At 51.1% G+C, this 20,335-nt stretch overlaps 1 protein-coding gene across 1 annotated transcript in view; it reads left to right on the top strand.

The window, feature by feature from the left end:
• TNRC18 (trinucleotide repeat containing 18) overlaps positions 1-20,335 on the top strand; it is a 146,926-nt gene that overhangs the window by 54,488 nt on the left and 72,103 nt on the right. Inside the window, 2 exon segments of the mRNA XM_015423877.1 lie at positions 2,859-2,984; positions 4,179-6,026. Coding sequence (XP_015279363.1) covers positions 2,859-2,984; positions 4,179-6,026 — 1,974 coding nt within the window.

Below are 20,335 nucleotides of genomic sequence, written 5' to 3'. Positions count from 1 at the left end.
CTTCTCCTTCTCCTTCTCCTTCTTCTTCTTCTTCTTCTTCTTCTTCTTCTTCTTCTTCTTCTTCTTTGGATTTGTTGACGTCTGCCGCTCGAGCGGGCCCAGTCATCTGTGGTTTTGACAGCCTTTCCCCTAGCAGCCAAGAAATCCATGTTTTTGATTCTTTCAGGTCTACGACTGTTTGGGCCCCAAGTCCTGTACTGAATGAAACGGGCAATCGTTATGACATGGCCCGTCCAGAGCTGTTTCCTCTGGGTTCCGGTGGCAGGAGACCAGATTGGGCTCCTGAGCACAGACCAGGAGATTGGCAGAGGAAGCGAAAGCAAAAACGTGTGCAGTGAGATTTCCGCCACAGGCTGCCATTCTCGCTTCCCTTTGACGGCCACAGGCCTGTCGCTGCGGCCGACGTGGCTCCGCAAGAGGTTACGCAAGTGTCCCCCCCCCCGGTGCAAAGATCCTGCTTCTTGGTGGCTATGGGGGACCTGTCTCCCTGTGAAATATTGCTAACTGCCACTCCTGTTGTTGCCGTTTTGGCAAGATGGACGGTGTAGGCGGAAAACTGGGGACACAAGGTGGCCTTCCGCTTGAACGGAAGCACCCTTTTGCGGTCCGGATGGGCTCTGTACTTCAAGAAAACGGTTCTCGCTATTGTCAGAGGTGTAGAAAAAAATAACCCAGGTACCCAATAGCCACTGGTACTCCAAAGTGGGGCTTCCTACGGTCATCTCAGTAGCTGAAAGATGGTTTCTTCCAGGGCTATTTTTGGGCCGGAACGCACAGGAACGGAGTTCCGGCTGGCTCCCAAGTTGGCCACGCCCAGCAGGAACTCGTTAGCATAATAGGCCACACCCAACAGCAGAAACTCATTAGGACTGCCTACATTAGGGCCTAACATGCCTAACATGCAAAGGAGTTCCTGCTACAAAAAAACCCTGGGTTTTGACCACAAACAAGGTAAACAGAATAAGGAGCAAAAGGTGGGTGTGGCTGGATGACCACACTTCTGGTAACGAGGGGTGTGTGGCCTAATATGCTAATGAGCTGTGCTGTCAGGGGTGTGGCCTAATATGCTAATTGGTTTCTGGTGTTGGGTGTGGCCTATTATGCTAATGAGTTCCTGCTGGGCTTTTTCTACAAAAAAAGCCCACTTTTTTCTCATCTGGGGCGTAGGATTGCCATATGATCCAGGTGTCTAGATTTTGCCCGGATTCTCGGCTTTGCCCCCCTGTGCTTTGTTTGACCACTAGCTGACCAGAATTCTCAGTTTTCATTTTTTTAAAAAAAAAAAAGAAGGAAGAGAGTTGGCATCACATACGTGTTTCTGGGTGTCTGCTGTGGGGAGGGGAAGAAGAAGAAGAGTTTGGATTTATACTCTGCCTTTCACTACCCAAAGGTGTCTCAGAGCGGCTTACAAACCCCTTTCCCTTCCCCTCCCCACCACAGACACCCTGGGAGGTGGGTGGGGCTGAGAGACCTCCGACAGAAACGGCTCTTTTTCGAGGACAGCTCTTATCAGAGCTACGGCTTGCCCAAGGTCATCCAGCCAGGTGCAAGTGGAGGAGGAGTGGGGAATCAAACCCGGTTCTCCCAGATTAGAGTCCGCGCACTTAACCACCACACCAAACTGGGAAGGGAAAGGAGTTTGTGAGCCGCTCTGTGACACCTATGGGTAGTGAAGGGCAGGGCATAAATCCATTCTCCTCCTCCTCCTCCTCCTCCTCCTCTTCTTCCTCCCCCCCCCTCCTCCTCTGGGATGAGTGAGAGAAGGGTGCGGGCAGAGTCTTACACAGATGTCCCAGTTACTCATAAGTAAAGTGCTGGCTGCCGTTCCCCGGGTCTGGGCTCAAGCCTCCCTCCTGCCTGCTAACTTCTTTCTGAATCTTGGCGTCAGTGAGCTGGGTTTCCGCGCGCGAGGCTCTGAGCTAGGGGAGCTGCGGCTCAGACCCCGTTTTAAGACAGGCTCTTTTATAACCTTGGACTAGTAATAAATCATCCGGGGGGGGGGGCACGGGTTGAGAGGGCTTGCGTGTCACAAGGACCCCCGGGGAGCATGCGTAGGAGTCCACGAAACCCAGCTTTTCTGCATGATCCTTCTCTGGACAGCTTTGGAGGCAATCGTAGGCTTCGCGTGCAATGCCACACGTGTGTCCCAGGAATGGCACTTTGCCATTTTTTTGTCCCCATGCGCCGCCTGGCATGCTTGTATGGGAAAAGAAAACGGTAGGAGCTAAGCCTGCTCTTTGCCCTAGATCTTTGCCGGAATGCAGATTGGGGTTCCAAACTCCAGGTTGCAACATACCTGGAGATTTGGGAGGCAGAATCTGGGGACGACGGGTTTCAGGGAGGAGAGGGGCCTAAGCAAGGGAGAGTGCCGTCGGGTCCGCCATCCAAAGCAGCCATTTTTCTCCATGGGAACTGATTTCTGCGGTCTGGAGAGAAGTTGTCATTCCACAGGGATCCCCAGGCCCTACCTGCAGGTTGGCAACCCTGATACAGGGTTGTTTGTGGGAAGGCAGCCACTTAGGATCGAGAGTCCTCCTGATTAGCCTAGCAATCCTGCGTCGGTCGTGTTCCTTGAACGCACGGAAGAGTGGCAGAGCGCTTCGAGAGCGAGAGAGGAGGGCGTGCGTATATGTCTGTGTTTGCTCTTGATGTGTAAATAAGAGAACGAGAGTGTGAGCATGTGGGTCTTTGCTCTCTGGCACAAGACGGGGGAGCTGGGAGTGGGCGGAGGGTTTGCGTCGCCAGGCCTGGCCATCTGTTGCGCTCTAGAGGTGCCGATTTGATAGTACGGGCTCTTTGGAAACACGTTTTCATATACGTTGTATTGATCTCCCCTCTTTTTCCTCTCCCCTTTTCAGGTTTCTCCCACCTGCCGAATGGTCTGTACCCTTCGTACATTCCCTTGAGTCACCTGGAGCCTCATAACAGCGGGAGCCCCTTGCTCGCTCAGCTGGGCCAGCACAGCCTCTTTGAGTCTCCAAAAGGTCAGTCAGTCTCTGCTTCACACTCTCTGCTCCCTTCTTTGGTGCTCTCTTCAGCTCCCTTTGCACTCGGATGAAGGAGACTCGGGGTGAGTGGGTTGTCCGTACGAGTGACTGCTTTCTTTCCTCTTCTGTGGCAGTTCATTTTGCACGTTACGTGACTTTACTGGTTTGTGATGTCCCTGCTATCATTTGTCCCCTTTGGTTTGCACACAATGGCTGTGGCTTACTTTGAGTCCTTGAGATACAGTAAGCCATAAGTCATAGTAACGTGATGGACTCTTGCAAATACGTGTTGTTTTCTTTCCAGTTTGGTGTAATGGTTAAGTGCGCGGACTCTAATCTGGGAGAACCGGGTTTGATTCCCCGCTCCTCCACTTGCACCTGGCTGGATGACCTTGGGCAAGCCGTAGTTCTGATAAGAGCTGTTCTTGAAAAAGAGCAGCTTCTGTCAAGAGCTCTCTCAGCCCCGCCTACCTCCCAGGGTGTCTGTTGTGGGGAGGGGAAGGGAAAGGAGTTTGTATGCCGCTCTGAGACACCTTTGGGTAGTGAACGGCGGGGTATAAGTCCAATCAGTTTGGTGTAGTGGTTAAGTGCGCGGACTCTGATCTGGGAGAACCGGGTTTGATTCCCCACTCCTCCACTTGCACCTGGCTGGATGACCTTGGGCAAGCTGTTGTTCTGATAAGAGCTGTTCTTGAAAAAGAGCCGTTTCTGTCAAGAGCTCTCTCAGCCCCGCCTGCCTCACAGGGTGTCTGTTGTGGGGAGGGGAAGGGAAAGGAGTTTGTAAGCCGCTCTGAGACACCTTTGGGTAGTGAAGGGCGGGTTATAAATCCAATCTCTTCTTCTTTTCCCCCCTGGAGGAAAAGGACTAGGGGGGGGGGTTGTAATCTTGCTGTAGTCTTGCGTAACTTCTGTGGTCTCACGTTTAAAATCGAGTCATGCCTCCGACTTCAGCAGGCAATGTCCGAGAAGTTATTCCACGTGTTCCTGTTCCTCCTGCGTGTTCAGAAAGAGAGACCCGCATGTCTTGTGGATATGGATGTGTTTCTCCACCCACTTTGCCATATTTGTCTCTTGAACTGACCGTGCGGGTCTTTTATTGTGAATGAGAGTGCTTTGTGAAATACAGCCTTTCCTCGATAGAAAGGTCCGGAATAGGAGCCTTTCTCATTTCTCCCCCTCCTTTCCTTGCAGATGGATTTTACCTCACCAGCCACGCAGGACAGTCCGCCTTGCACCCGCCGGGCCCTCCCTCGCGGACAGCGTCCAACCCCACCCCAAACTCCCTGCTCCGGGAAAAAGACCTTGGCCCCCTGCACAGGAACTCAAAGGAAACGTTGAAAGACCCCGCCCGCAAGGAGAGGGCGAGCCGGAGCGACCTCTCCTTGCCCGTGACCAAGAAGGAGGGCAAGCTGAAGGAGGAGGCCCGGCCCCACAGCGTGGTGGATCTCACACTGGACACCAAGCCCGACAGCGACAGGAAAGTGAGCGTCCCCGAGAAGGCGGTCAAGGCCGGGGAGCGGTTGTCCCCTTTCCTGGCCGAGCACGTGCCGAACCGGGGGAGCCTTAGCGGAGAACCAAAGTCCAAGAACCCGCTGCAGACCTCTTCGCTCAACAACTGCAACGGCGGCGGGGACCTCCTGGGGAAAGTGCTCGGCTCGGAGCAGGACCGCTGTGCCAAGGACCCGAACCGACACGACGAGAACATGAGGCCTTCTCCTCACCCCTTGCACCCGGACCGGCTGAAGAGGGGGGAGTCCGCGATGGGCTCGGCCGCCGCTTTGCACGTCGCCTGCAGCTGCCCCTCCCCGCACCCGCCCCAACCGGGAAAGCTGACCCCGTCCTCAGCCTTCCCTCCCCAGCCTGTCCATTCCAACATGTATACCATCTTTCCTCTGACCAAGGAACCGGGGAGGGAACACAAAGTCATCGCCCCCACCTTCGTGCCTTCGGTTGAGGCCTACGACGAGAGGAATGGCCCCATCCAGATCGCCTCGCAGGCCCGGGACAACGGCAAAGCGAAAGAGAGAGACGCCTCCGGTGCCACCGCCGCCCGGGTGGGTGTCTTGCAGTCGTTGCCCAGCAGGTGTCTGGGCGACCAGCCCCGCAACGTCCTGCCCCAAGATTTCCCCGGCCATGGTGATGCCAAACACATGGAAGTCCTGAGGGAGAAAAGCTCCGTTATCCGGGCCAACTCCATGGTGCTGAAGAGACAGGGGGCTTCGGAGAACGTCTCGAACAGGCCGAGGCTGAGCTCCCCCGAAAGCAGGGAGTTCCTCCCTTCAAAAGACTTGCTGAAACCCAGCCCGGAGGTGGAACACCGCTCCTGCGAGCGGGACCGGTTTCAGAGATCCGGCTGCAAAGAGGCGGCTAAGATATATGGGACGTTGGACTCCTCTTCTCCCTCCTCCTCCTCCTTCTCCTCCTCTTCCCGGCAGCCTCTCGATCACGGGCCGCTGAAGCCCCCCGAACAGAAATGGAAGCCTTTCGAGATGGGCAATTTTGCCACCACCCAGATGGCCGTCCTGGCCGCCCAGCATAACCACGCCAACCGGGTAGAGGAAGAGGCCAAGAAGGCGTACCTTGACCCCGGCGGCCTGCAGAGATCTACAGCGGCAGGTCCCCGGAGCGCCCCGGAAGGCCTCCACCCTACCTCGCACGGCGAAGGCTCCGCCATGCAGAGCCTCATCCAGTACAGTGGCAGCTTCGCCAAGGAGACGTCAGCGCGGCAGGGGGGTGGGAAGAAGAGTCCGTTCGGGGGGCTGGGCAGCATGAAGCTAGACCCCTCCCAGCAAGGCCTTTCCAAGATCCAGCAGCTGCTGCCCCACCAAACAGGCAAGCAGTTAAAGAAGGAGCCTGAGAGGCCGGAAAGCGCCAAGTCCTTTGGGCGCGAGAGCATCGGGTCTCAGGGGGAAGTGGAGGTGCGGCATCTCCCCGTGGGCATCGCCGTCGCCGTGGCCCGGCAAAAAGACAACAGTGGCCACAAGCCGGGGCCGAACCTCCTGGACCGGGATCGCTCCCTCTCCCTGGGAAGCATCAAAGGTAAGACCTAGCCTGGCTTTTAAAGAGGTGTGGGAACAGGCCCGTAGCTAAGACTTTTTTTAAGAGGGGGGGCATTTAAATCTCTTAGGGGGCACTGGCTGTCAATTTAATCTGGGGGAGAAGGCCGTGACACCCTGGGCCAGATGGGAAGCCAGGGGGCCTGGCCGACGAGTCGTCCTAGCCCCGAGATTCCCCCCTGCTGTAGCTACGGGCCCGTGAGGGAAGGAACTGGCGGAGTATGGCTTGGCTGACTTGCAGGGCCTGGAAATGCTTTTTTTTTTTAGCGATACAGTATTTGGGAGATCCTGCTACATAGGACTGGTTCTTTGACCCTGATTGCACCTTGTTAGTTTCAGAGGGCCGCTGTATTGGCCGGTAGTAGAAGAGCTCGATTCGAGTCCAGTAGTGCCTTCTTTTCTGCGCGGGAGCTTTCCAGAGTCCCTTTATCAGATTATACCCCTCGCTAAAAGCCATTCTCGCACACCCTGGGCTGGATAAAATCTGTCGAAACCCAGCAGTCTCTGAGCGACCACTAAGTGGATCCGAAAGGAGGCGTGCCCAAGCCAAAGAGCGCCGCGTTTGTTTTTATCCTTCCACCTGTGTTCTCTCTCTTTCTGACACTGTCGAATGTTGACCGCTCCCTCCCTGCACATGTGCAGTCAGTCACTCGTGTTCCCCTCCCCTTCTTTGATTCCGACAGGCTTCCCGCTCTCCCCCCCCCACTCTTTATTTGAATGCCAGCACAGTTTTTAAGGCAAAGTGTGACCGTTAATTGCCTGGTTTCACTTTCATTCCCCGTCCCCGGATACTGGAGCGACGATGGGAGAGAACCGGCTCATGAACGAAAATTTGTGACGAATTTTAGGTGGTTCGTGCGTTGCAGGGCGACCAGCACAAACTTTCCACGAACACTGATGTTGTTCAAAGTAACAACTTGGTGGGCATGTAAAGGAGCATCCAGGGAATGTCCCCTGCAACTCTGATGTCTTTCGTGTCTCGAGTTTGCACGGGATCTGTTTTATGCGCTCCTGAACCTTGGTCATTTAGACAGGTGCAGGTTCAGGAGTATATAGAACGGATCCTGTGCAAGCTAGGGACACCAAACTCACAAGGGACCTCTCCCGGCTGCTCCTCGACACACCTTCCAAGTTTGGTGTCTCTAGCTTGTACAGGAACGGTTGTATACACTCCTGAACCTGTACCTGTCAAAACGAACGCCTGTGCAAGTTAGAGACATCAAACTTGGAGGGCATGTAGCGGAGCATCTGGGAGAGGTCTGCTGTGAGTTTGGTGGCTCTAGTTTGCACAGGATCCATTATATACTCTCCTGAACCTCCTGCCTGTCAAAATGACTGCCTGTCAGCTGCCATTTTGACAGGTGCAGATTCAGGAGGTTCGGGAGTGTGTAGAGCAGACCCTATGCAAGCTAGAGACACCAAACTCCCAGAGGGACACCGGCTGACTCTCCTCTACCTGCCCTTCAAGTTTGGTGAGTATTGGATTTACAGGGTCTGAGTTATACCTCCCCAAAGTATGTGCCCCTAGGAACGTGCTTTCTGGGGCGATCTCAGGCGGTCATTTCCCATGGGGGGATCTTCTTTGGGAGGGGGGCATAACTCAGACCCCATAAATCCAATCCTCACCAGACTTGGAAGACAAGTAGGGAAGAATCAGCTGGCCATCCCCTATGTTAGGTGTCTCTAGCACACCAGGGGGCCATCGTACTGCCTCACCACTGGTCCATAAAGCCCCTAAAAAATTCCCCATCCACATCCATCCCTAGAGAGAACCCCCCTGGACCAATCCATCTTGCAGTGAGTGAGACCGGCCAACAGGTGTCACTCTTGTGCCACCCAACTATACCGCAGGAAACTTAAAAAAAAAAGAAAGGAAATCAAAGACTGTTAACAACCGAACCTTCGGCTTGTTTACAAGGAAACAAAATCTCATCGGCGCTTCCATCCAAGTAGGCATGCGGAGGGTTGCAGCCCTTATCCCAAGCCAGATCAGTTTTGATTTGAAGCTGTGAATTTCCCACGGAGGGCTGCTTGATAGTTATTTTTTTAAAAAATGTGATTGATTTAGTTGGCCACACTCCAGGATAGTTGTTGTCATTCATGGGGGGGGGTCTTTCTACAAGTGTACACACTAAACAAAAGGTTGGTTATTTGGCTTGTGTTCTTTTAAAAGTCAATATATCAGTGAAAGTAGTACCTGCTGTCATGTATTAAAAAGGTAAAGGTTCCCTTGCTCGAAAGCCATTCAAGTCCGACTCTAGGGTTGCGGTGCTCATCTCCGTTTCCAAGCCGAAGAGCCAGCGCTGTCCGAAGATGTTTCCGTGGTCATGTGGTCGGCATGACTAAACACCAAGGTGTACGGAATGCTGTTACCTTCCCACCGAAGTGGTACCTATTTATCTACTTGCAGTTTCTTGCTTTCAAACTGCTAGGTTGGCAGGAGCTGGAACTCTTCTCCTCCTCCTCCTCCTTCTTTGGGATTGGAGGGCAGCACGGGGCTTGCTGCTGACAAACTTGATAAATAAAATAAGAAATGGAAGTCGGGGAGGGCTGGGCTGGATGGAAAGTTGTGGGGCCTTTACGGTAATTCGGGGGGGGGGAGGCCAGGCCCCTATGGGCCCCACTGTACCTATGGGCCTGGTACTTCTAGGAAAGGAAGGTCAGTCAGTTCAAGGAGAGGTCGAACTGTGGTTCGTCAATGAAGTGCAAGTTTTTACGCAGGAAGCTGCCTGTGTATCTTGCAGCCCAGCCAAAGCACCTTGAAGCCGTGCCATTGCGTTTCAACGGATGAAGCCACGATTTATTGAATTGTAAAATGTGTCTTTTTATGCACGCGGTCTTGGTTTGACTTACTTGTGCGGATAAAATGACTGCTGATCAATGAGGACGAACCTGCTGTTAGAGGCTGGTCCAATAGTTGACGGCCCCGGCCAAGCCCGTTCTGTAGAACTGAAGAAACCTAGATCGAGCTTGTAAAGGGCCGCTCGCCTGTGGCGAGTAGGAATTTGCATCTAGACGACCAGCCTACAAGAGTTCACAAACATCATTGTTGTTTCAGCTTTCTAGGTTGCAAATGTCTAACGCAAGTCTGTGTGAGCGTGCAAGGTGGTTAAACTGTTTGGGCCGCAAGTAAAGTTTGAAGTCCGATAACAAGGGCCTCTGGGCTGTGAAACAAAACGGAATTAGATCATGTACAAATGATCGCTCTCTTCCCACTAAGCGACTGTAGCCTATTCCCATACATTTAGAATAAAGGACTTCCTTCTGGACATGGGGCAGGAATCTTGTGGCAGTCAGACCTCCAGAGCGCGGACTCTAATCTGGGAGAACCAGGCTTGATCCCCCACTCCTCCACATGCAGCTGCCGGTGTGACCTTGGGCCAGTCACAAGTTCTCTCAGAGCTGTTCTCTCAGTCCTTGAGAGAGCCCTCTCAGCCCCGCCTGCCTCACAGGGTGTCTGTTGTGGGGAGGGGAAGGGAAAGGAGATTGTAAGGCGCTCTGAGACTCCGATTGAAGGGCGGGGTATAAATCCAGTCTCCTCCCCCTCCCCCCCACCTCCTTAGAATCATAGAATCATAGAGTTGGTGTCAAGTTCGTACCTCACTTGTCACGTATTGTTACCTACTGATACTACTGCTCTGCAATGTTCCAAGCTGTGGAGTCTTGTGAGCAAAAGATCTCCTTTGTGGGCTGCCAGTAAAGTGGCGGGCGGGCAATTTGGCTACCGCATCAATTGCTTTGCCATGGAGCCGTCCCTTCCTGAGCCAAGAGAAAAATGTGTGCGCCGGAGGCTAAAAAACTGTGAGCTAGCTCACACTCACTCAGCTTAAAGGGAACACTGCTGCTCTGTTACATCGAGGGTTAACGCCTTTCTTCCCCTCCGACTGCTTTTCGTTTATGTGCATTCCTTAGGGGTGAGTGAGTGTGTGAATCCCTGCTTCGCTGGTCTAGTGCTTGTAGCCGTCTGCACTACCTTGCAGCACTGCATAGATAACATAACGGTTAGTTTGGGGGGCGAGCTTGAAGCTTTGGTGGGCTGTGTGGGAATCGATAATTGGGCACTGGAGGGACCCAGGGGTGGTCCGACACGCTGTATAGGTTTTGCCGAAGTCTGGGGCCGGTTGTTCCAACGCGAACGCTGTGTATGCTTGGATGACCTGTAACCAGTGTTCCCTCTAAGCTGAGTGAGTGTGAGCTAGCTCACAGTCTTTTAGCCTCCGGCGCACACATTTTTATCGTAGCTCAGGAAGGAGGGCTCCAGAGCAGATTAATTTCTGCAGTAGCCAAATTGCTGGCTCACAACTTAAATGCCAAGAGCTCACAAAGTAGAATTTTTGCTCACAAGGCTCCACAGCTTAGAGGGGACATTGCCTGTAACTCTCAATAAATTAATCTTGCTACTACGAGAGTGTTGCAAGAGTACTTGGACCTAAGATCTGACATGATTGAGGTTTACAAGATTATGCATGGGAAAGAGCAGGTAGCGAAAGAGGTACTTTTCTCCCTTTCCCACAATACAAGAACTCGTGGGCACTCCATGAAATTGCTGAGCTGTCGGGTTAGAACGGATAAAAGGAAGTACTTCTTCACCCAAAGGGTGATTAACACGTGGAATTCACTGCCACAGGAAGTGGTGGCGGCTACAAGCATGGACGGCTTCAAAAGGGAATTAGATAGGCATATGGAGCAGAGGTCCATCAGTGGCTCTTAGCCACAAGGTATAGATAGGGACTCTGGGGCAAGTGATGCTCTGTCTTCTTGGTGCTTGGGGGGGGGGGCAAAAGTGGGAGGGCTTCTAATGTCCTGGCCCCCCTGGTGGACCTCCTGATGGCACCTGGTATTTCTGGCAACTGTGTGATACAGAGTGTTGGACTGGATGGGCCTTTGGCCTGATCCGACATTGGCATCTCTTATGTTCTTATGACAGTTGGAAGGGTTCTTCTTCTTCTTCTTCTTCTTCTTCTTCTTCTTCTTCTTCTTCTTCTTCTTCTTCTTCTTCTTCTTCTTCTTCTTCCTCTTCTTCCTCTTCTTCCTCTTCTTCCTCTTCCTCCTCCTCTGATATTGTTCAATTCACCTTCCATTGGCTGCAGGACAAAGAGTTCCTGGCCTGTAATGAAGTACCAGAGCTTGTTGCTATCTCATGAATTTGAAAGGGAAAAATGGTGATTTCTGGACAGTGCCTCAAGCTGAAGTCTTACCAATTTGGGGTGGGTTTGGGGGAGAGGGCAGAGCTGTGTGGGAAAGGTTCCGGTCTCACTGGGACCCAGAGGAGGCCAGGGATCTTTTGATCACTGCGGAGTTGCTGACCAGTAAACCCGGATGGGAGGCTGGGGGATGCACTGAAAGAATGGAATATTTTAAATGTTCATGCATACATCAAAATCTTTGTCCGTTCACCTAAGACAGGGGTCCCTTCCAATACTCCCTCTAAGCTGTGGAGTCTTGTGAGCAAAAATCTACTTTGTGAGCGACTGGCCTTAAAGTTGTGAGCGAACGATTTTCCCACCGCATCAATTAGTTTGCTCTGGAGCCGTCCCTCCTGAGCGAAGACAGAGATGTGTGAGCCAGAGCAGAGGTCATTTCGGGGGGGAACGCGGGGGAACGCAGTCCCCGCCGCTTCCGGCCCTCATTCAGCCAGGAGGAGGCAGGAGAAGAGGGAGGGTAAGTTGCTTCCTCCCTGCCTCTCCCCACCCCTGCCTGCCTGGGGCCAGGGAGGGCCTCGGCGGGGCTTCCTTGCACTCCCTCCGGCCTTGCAGGTCCACCTCCGGGCCCCTGATGTCAGGGGGTGTGGCATATGCTAATGAGTTATGCTAATGAGTTCCCCTAGCTCTTTTTCTACGAAATGACCCCTGAGCTGGAGGCTAGAGAACTGTGAGGTAGCTCGCCTTGATTCGGCTTAGAGAGAACACTGGTCCCCAACCTTTTGGAGCCTGCAAGCACACCAGGAGTTCTGACATGACATGCCGAGCGCACCAACAAACGGCTGCCCCAAAATGGCTGTGGCAGGAGGCGGAGCCAGCCCCAAAATGGCTGCCGCAGTTTACCTTAAGTAGGACAATGCAGATCCAGTAGTCAATCAGAAGACTTGCCGGGCAAAGTCCCTCTCTGGCCTTGCCTACTTCCCAAAAACTCTTGGCGGGCACCAGAAACGGTGTCCGCAGGCTCCGTGGTGCCCATGGCACCTTGTTGGGGGACCCAACCTAAGATGTCCAGCGAGAAGAACAAGAAAATACAAGAAACAGGGCTGGTGAACAGCGGAACACTGAGAGGGGCCTGACTTATATGCTGGCTGAGGATGCTGATAATTCGGTGGGAAACAGAATGCACTTGTGACAGCTGCGGTCACACACGCGAAACAATCCACTTCCGGTACTAGGATTGCCAAGTCGATCTTCGCCGGGAGCAGGGGGCTCCCGGCCGGCGTCTGGCGCGTGCGTGCGCGAAGCACACGCGCACCGCATGCACGTCACCCAGAAGTGACGTGACGACGCCAGGCATGCTGGGGGCGGGGCCACGGCCATACAAGGGAAAACCATAGAGGTGACTTCCAGGTGATGCGCATGTCGGGGAGGAGTTCCCCCCGGGGCCCAATCCGGCATGCATGGGAACCGGCCTCTGGGGCGGGGATTGTTTAGTGTGTGTGACCGCAGGCGTTGAGTCCTTTAGTACTGGAAATTTTTAGGACAATACTGGCAAAAGAACAAATGTTAAGCAAATCTCTTGCAACTGCTGAGATGGGTAGATTGACTTTATTTTTGAGAGGACAAGAAGAAGGGAGATTCCAGAGTAACTGGTCAAGATTTTACAAAAGGTTTGAAGGTTTTAGAATGTTGACTTTAACCATAATGCAGAATATCTAGATACAAGCAGGGCTATTTTTGGGCAGGAACGCACAGGAACGGAGTTCCAGCTGGCTCCCAAGTTGGCCACGCCCAGCAGGAACTCATTAGCATAATAGGCCACCCCCAAGAGCAGAAACTCATTAGGATTGGCTACATTAGGGGTGTGTGGCCTAACATGCAAAGGAGTTCCTGCTCCAAAAAAAGGCCCTGGGTTTTGACAACAAACAAGGTAAACAGAATAAGAAGCAAAAGGTGGGTGTGGCCGGATGAGCACACTTCTGGTAACATGGGGGTGTGGCCTAATATCCCAATGAGCTGTGCTGTCAGGGGTGTGGCCTAATATGCTAATGAGTTCCTGTTGGACTTTTTCTACAAAAAAAGCCCTCGATACAAGTATATGGTGATAAAAACTGATGAATATACATTCGTATAACGTAGGAGGTATCTTAACAGACATAATCAGAAGGTATGGTTTTTTTAAATGTTTGTTTGTGTTTAAAAAATAAAAAAACTTTTTTAAAAAAGGACAATACCGGCAGGTAGAGTTAGGGAATGAGGATCAGGGGTCATTTCGTAGAAAAAGAGGTGCAGGAGCTCATTAGTATAACTCATTAGCATAACTTATTTGCATATTCCACACCCCCTGACATCACCGGAAGTGTGTCAGAAGGCAACACCCACTGCAACTTACTTGGCTGCTTCTTGCTCCTCATGGCCCGGGGCTGCTAGGAGCAGGGGGCGGGGCTTGTTGCATGTGCCCGCCCCCTGGGCTCTTTACTGCCGGAGCGCCACTCCTGTGCGCTCCGGCAGGAAATGACCTCTGTTGAGGATTATTATGCGTGTGTGTGTATGTGTTTGCCATGGGTACGCATACACACGCTGGAGATTTGCATTTGTGCCCCTTTCTTCAATGGTCTGGCCCTGTGGGCACATCCAGACAACCATTTCCCCCCCTTGATACTCTGCCACTCCGCCAACCAGTGCGAACAGACGGGAAACCGTTTGCCAAAACCGAGCTAATCCAGACCAGCAAAATGACTAGCGGCGGGTTTTTTTTTGGGGGGGGGGGGGGGGGGGGGAGGAGTGAAATATCCGTGCTGCGCTTCTAGCAATCGATCAATCTCCTAGCGTATACAAATGGAAAGAAATAGATTATTGGCTAGATTGGAAATACAGAGACACCTGGTTATGTTGTCTGTTAGCACAGGAAAGCACAAGAGAGAGAGACTGTTAGATGAAAAAGGAAACCCTTCACCGAATTCACAAATACTTCTCTTGTCGATTTCATGCTCTGAACCTGGAGGCTGGCTAGTCTGACAGAGGACTATTGGCCCAAGACCATTCAGTTAGACGAGAAGGTATTCGAACCTGGATCTCTCACTCTCCACCCCCCCCCACTACTGAAAACACAGTATCTCAGTGGCTTCAGTTGTTGGGGCACGGCGGTGAGTTATGTCTGTCTAAACAAAACATTCAAAGATGTCCAAGCCATATTTCTGTGCCTTCTAATCTGCACCAGAAGCAATATAATGTAAAACGCATAAATATTTAAATGTTTTAAAATACTGTTTGTTGTTCCTCCCCCTCCCCCCAAAAAAAAGCACCGGGGGGGGGGGAATGCACAATTGTTTATCAGCTGCTGTTCTGTTTTATATCTACTGTCTGGATCCAAGATGCAAATGGTTCCCCGTCCCTGTTTAAATGCATGCAAGATTTGGCTTCCGTGAGAACTTTATGTGGGATGGACGAGATGGTTTCCCGGACTGAGAGACACTAGTTTTGTGTGTGGACAGATTCAGGGGGGTAGCCATGTTGGTCTGAAGCCGCAGAACAAAGTTTGAGTCCAGTGGCACCTTTCAGACCCACAAAAGTTTTATTCTGCTAAGATCTGTGACTAGCAGTGAATTAGCATACGGCATATTAAAGGAGTTTGCAGCAGATGCAAGAAGTGAATGATGTCAGATGTGTGTAGTGAGATAAGAAACCGATATCTCTGTTAAGCCCTGGGCATTCCATTGTCCTGAGTGTTCTAATAATCTGCAACTCAGCAATTCTTGTTCTTCTCTGTTTCTGACGTTCCTTTGCGATAAAATATCTACTTTGAGTTCCCCCACTGTGTGTCCTGGAAGGCTGAGGTGTTCTCCTACAGATTTCTCAGTTCTGTGATTCTTGGTGTCAGATTTGTGTGTCCATTTATCCTTTGGCGTAGGGTTTGACCCGTTTGCCCTATGTAGAGAGCTGAAGGGCTTTGCTGGCATTTAACGGCACGTACCATGCGGTGGCTCAAGTGGTGAAGACGCTGAACTGCAGGCTGTGGAAGGTCAGTAGTTCAGCAGTTCGAGACCCGAGTGTGCCGCATGACGGAGTGAGCTCCCGTCTCTAGTTCCAGCTCCTGCCAACCTAGCCGTTCGAAAGCAAGATATTGCAAGTAGATAAATAGGTACCACTTCGGTGGGAAGGTAAAAGCGTTCCGTGCGCCTTGGTGTTTAGTCCTGCCGGCCACATGACCACGTAAACGTCTTCGGACAGCGCTGGCTCTTCAGCTTTGAAACTGAGATGAGCACCGCAACCCTAGAGACGGATTCGACTGGCTTTCGAGCAAGGGAACCTTTACCTTTACCATGTTAGAAGCTAAGCAAGTGAGTGAGCCTGGGATGATTGTGTTGTCCAGTGATTGTGTTGTCTGAGAGGTGTGCAGGGGAGAGAGAGAGAGAGGAAGAATTGAAGGCATTTTGATGCTAGCCTTTGCAGAATGCGCCTTCAGTTTATGAGTAGGGGGAAGAAAATCTGGTCTGGATTTGGGATTTTTTTTGGGGGGGGGTTAATTTTCTTGCCGTCAGCTTGCAAGCTTGAGTTCCTTTCCGTGCACATTCCGGGGGCTCTTCCACCTGGCTGTGTTCCCCCCCGCCCCCCAACTGCCCAGTTCCCCCTCCTTTGCCCTCCTGGCGTCGGGTTGGCGGGTGTCTTGGCAAGAAGCAAACGCATTCATTCTGTTGGAGAGACGTCTCTCTCCCCCCCCCCCCAACCCCATCAGCTTTATTTTCGAAAGAGAGGGGAGAGACTTGGATACCTACCAATCCGTCTGCCACGACATGGGAAGTTCGGCGTTTTTGTTTTCAGGGCCTGGTTTCAGGGCCTCGTTTTTCTCCCCACTGGCAACTCTTTTCTGCACTGCCTGTACGGTTGCCAAGTCTGGCTTAGGAAATTCCCGGAGGTGTGGGGGTTTCAGGGTGGATTTGATTTAAACCAAGTGGATATAAATCGTGATTTAAAATCACAATTTAAACCACTAGTCCGTAAGGCTCGGTTTAAATCATGGTTTTCCTACATAAAGGCTCAGTCTTGCTGGCCTTAATATTTACAACCCAGATGACGGTTCCGTTTTAGTATAATAACTTTTCGGGTTAGTTGTAATGCTCCCTCTAAGCTGTGGAGTCTTGTGAGCAAAAATTCTGCTTCGTGAGCTACTGGCATTGAAGTTGTGAGCGAGCGATTTGACTGCTGCATCAATTAGTTTGCTCTGGAGCCATCCTTCCTGAGCTGAGACAAAAATCTGTGAGCCGGAGGCCAAAAAACTGTGAGCTGGCTCACACTAACTCAGCTTAGAAGAAGAAGAGATTGGATTTATACCCCGCTCTTCACTTGGAGTCTCAGAGCGGCTCACAAGCTCCTTTCCCTTCCCCTCCCCACAACAGACACCCTGTGAGGTGGGTGGGGCTGAGAGAGCTCTGACACAAACTGCTCTTTTTCAAGGACAGCTGTGCCAGAGCTTGTGACTGACCCAAGGTCACATCAGCAGGTGCAAGTGGAGGAGTGGGGAATCAAACCCGGGTCTCCCAGATTAGAGTCCGCACACTTAACCACTACACCAAACTGGCTTAGAGGGAACACTGGTTAGTTGTAGTTGTATCAGAAACTTGAAATAGATCATTATGAAGTCATCGCAAGGTGAACTGTCTCCGGTTTAATTGGTTAATCCATATTTGGACAACTTTTCTGTCGTACTTTACTGGGAGGAGAAAAATAATAATCGACAATAACCATTTAAATTGTTTTATTTAACTAGAACGGTAACATTATATGGCATATTCTTGTACTTGCGTAAACATCCGTGAGGGTACACCCACAAAGATCTCAAGATTTCTGGAGTATTCTGCTCAAAAAGTTTCACTTTCATTTGTCCCGGTTGCCCCTCCCACCTCAGCTTAGCTCTTTAATATTTCCTCCTTAGTATGACCTGAGAGCCAGTTTGGTGTCGTGGTTGAGTGTGCGGACTCTAATCTGGGAGAACGGGGTTTGATTCCCCACTCCTCCACTTGCAGCTGCTGGATGACCTTGGGCAAGCCGTAGTTCTGATAAGAGCTGTTCTTGAAAAAGAGCAGTTCTCAAAAGAGCTCTCTCAGCCCCACCGACCTCACAGGGTGTCTGTTGTGGGGAGGGGAAGGGGAAGGAGTTTGTAAGCCGCTCTGAGACTCCTCTGGGTTAGTGAAGGGCAGGGTAGAAATCCAATCTCTTCTCTCTTCTTCTTCTATTCTACCCCAAACCATCTTATATTAATTGAACGTCTTGAAGCTTAGCACTTAAGAGACAAGGGGTGGATTCTTTGTGCATAGATTTGCAGAGGACCAATAGGGCTGAGGTCTCTTTAGCTCTGTATGTTTATTTCATAACATTTTTGCTGTGAAGAAGAGGCATGCGATCTCTGCAGACACACATTTGCAGTTTTGAGAACTGTAAAACCAAGCATCTGTGATCATATCTTCTAGATAGGAAAAAAAATTGCCGAATAACCTTACAGAAACCTCTGGAAGAGCAATGATGGATTAATGAGATTCATTTACCAAAAATTTTAAGCATTGCATGAATAGACAGCCTCATGCTACATAATTAGAAACTAATTAGAAACTACAAAAAAAAATTTTTTTGTTGAAAGGTGGAAGCGTTTATATATATGGATAAATAATCAGTAGATGTTATAGACTCAAAAGGATATAGATTTGTCTGTAGATGCTTTGCAATGTGTTTAGAAAACCGAAAATAAAACTTGGAAAGAAACTAATCCTTATTCCATGATAAATAACCTCTGGAGTATGATGTATCTTAAACAGAAAACTATCTTTAGATTCTTCCCTCAAAAAGCATTTTATTTTTAAAAAATCCAATTTAAATTTAAAAAGTCCAATTTAGATAAAAATAGCTGCTTTTTTAAAAAATGTTGATTTTTATCCACCCTTTGGGGGTTCGCCTCGTGAAGACAGGGACCTCCGTGGGGTACAACGCCACAGAACCCATCCACCAAAGCTGCCGTTTTCTCTGGGGGAACTGATCTCTGTAGTCCGGAGAGCTGTTATAATTCCGGAAGATCTCCAGGCTACACCTGGAGGTTGGCGACCCAAGGCTCAGCTCTTGGTTTTCCCACAGCCTCACTCTCCCTTGCTCCTTTGCTTTGTTTGGAGCCAAGGAACGGGAGTCTGGTAGGCAAGGGTAGATTTGTTTGTTTGAGCCATTCGGAGGGGGGTGCGCCGCCCCCCCATCTCCCTCCTCCGCCCCCCGCCCCGCCCCCTGGCTGCGTTAAATGTAATTTACTGAGCAGAACTAAAAGCCTGCAAACAAGGGTTGCATTCTGTCGGGCTGTCGGGGCCGTTGCTAAGCAATGGAATTGGCTTTCATAAGGAAAACAAGGCCTTGCTTTTCTCTGCCCTCCCCAGCTCTTTCCCCGTCCTTGTGTGCCAAGAGACGTTTTACTAATAACATTAGTTTGCTTGCGCCCGAGTGAAGGGTGCTTGAACGTTCAAAACCTTTTAAGAATGAGAAAAGCAAGGCTTTGCTTGACTAATCTTGTAGGATTTGGCAAGTCGAACCGCACCGCATTTAATGGGGGGCATTGGTTGCCATGGAAACAGGGCCTAAGATCCCCTCCCCTCCCCCCCCACACACTGTGCATAACTGATTGAATTTTGTATGCGCTTCGTGCGTCATGTTGGTGTATTTATAAAGACAAGGCCCGGCCATTGAGCCGCGAGAGACAATTGCTGGTTTGTAAATGGGGGGCGTGGGGGCGGGGTGGGGGAACGAACCGTCCCGTTTGCAGGAAGCGGCTGACATTTTGTGCCAAAGCATGTTGGGGCGACGCCGGCGGTTAAATTATTTGTGGCGGTGACGGGCTTTTAAATGTGCCCCACTCCCCTTCATAAATAACAGCTTGGAATAATAATATTTCTGGCAAAATATCAAGGCGACTTAAAAAAAAAAAAAGATAGAGAGAGAGACTTGGCTTCTGAAACCGACTTGGCGCGCCCAGGAGGACGAAAGGGAGGTGGTGGAATCCAGTCCCAGACAGATTCAGTCAACGATTCGGTTCCTTCTCCAGCCAACGGAGCGGCAGCCAGGCATTTTATTAAATAAAGAGCGAGCCCTGGAAAGAGGAGGGGAAGAACCCGGAGCTGACGCAGGCTGCCTGTTGGCCGAGTTTTGTGAGCTCTAAAATAACCCACATCAGGCGGCGTTAAATACACAGTTCTCTCTCTGTGTGTTTTAGCTGCAAAAATTGGCAGGCCGCACATCCCGTGGTGTGAGCTGTCGGGGTATGGGTCTCCACAGGAAGGTCTGAGGGGACCTAAGTGTGAGACTCGGGGCTTGAATGGCCTCCCAGCAGTGTTCCCTCTAAGCTGAGTTAGTGTGAGCTAGCTCACAGTTTTTTAGCCTCTGGCTCGCAGATTTCTTTCTCAGCTCAGGACGGAGGGCTCCAGAGCACACTGATTTAATGCAGCAGCCAAATTGCTCGCTCAGACGCTTAATGCCAATAGCTCACAAAGTAGAATTTTTGCTCACTAGTCTCTACAGCTTAGAGGGAACATTGCCTCCCAGCGTTTCCCACAGATTAAAATGAGAGACCGGTTTGCAGACTTGCGTCAAGGCCCTGCGGCCCGAGCCACCCTCCTCGGCCACCAAACATCACCCGTTGCCAGTCAGCTTTCCCGCTGACCGCACACTGCAATTATTTCCTCACCAAATAATCTCTTCTGCACCTCCTTTTTTTTAAAACAAAAAAACAACCCAAAAGACTGTATTTATTCTTTTGAGTAAAGGTGTACTAGGAAAACACAGTTTCAAGTGGTAGCTGTGTCGGTCTGCAATAGAACGACTCAGGGGTCATTTTGTAGAAAAAGAGGTGCAGGAGCTCATTAGCAGAAATCATTAGCATAACCTATTTGCATATGCCACTCCCCCTGACATCACCAGAAGTCAGAAGGCAACAGCCTCTGTTCAGGCTCCACTGGACTGTTTTGGATTGCTAGCTATGGGGGGGGGGAACGTGCAGATCTGCCCTCACAGAGGAGGGAGAGCTTGTACCTGAATAAAACTTGGTCTTAAAGTTGGACTGTTTTAGATTGCTAGCGGGGGGGGGGCACAGATCTGCCCTCACACGGATCTCGGCAGGGGGGGGGGG

This window comes from Gekko japonicus, unplaced genomic scaffold, assembly GCF_001447785.1.
Source record: "Gekko japonicus isolate JY-2015 unplaced genomic scaffold, Gekko_japonicus_V1.1 scaffold2219, whole genome shotgun sequence".
Classification (NCBI taxonomy): domain Eukaryota; kingdom Metazoa; phylum Chordata; class Lepidosauria; order Squamata; family Gekkonidae; genus Gekko; species Gekko japonicus.
This window is presented reverse-complemented; position numbering and strand designations above follow the sequence as displayed.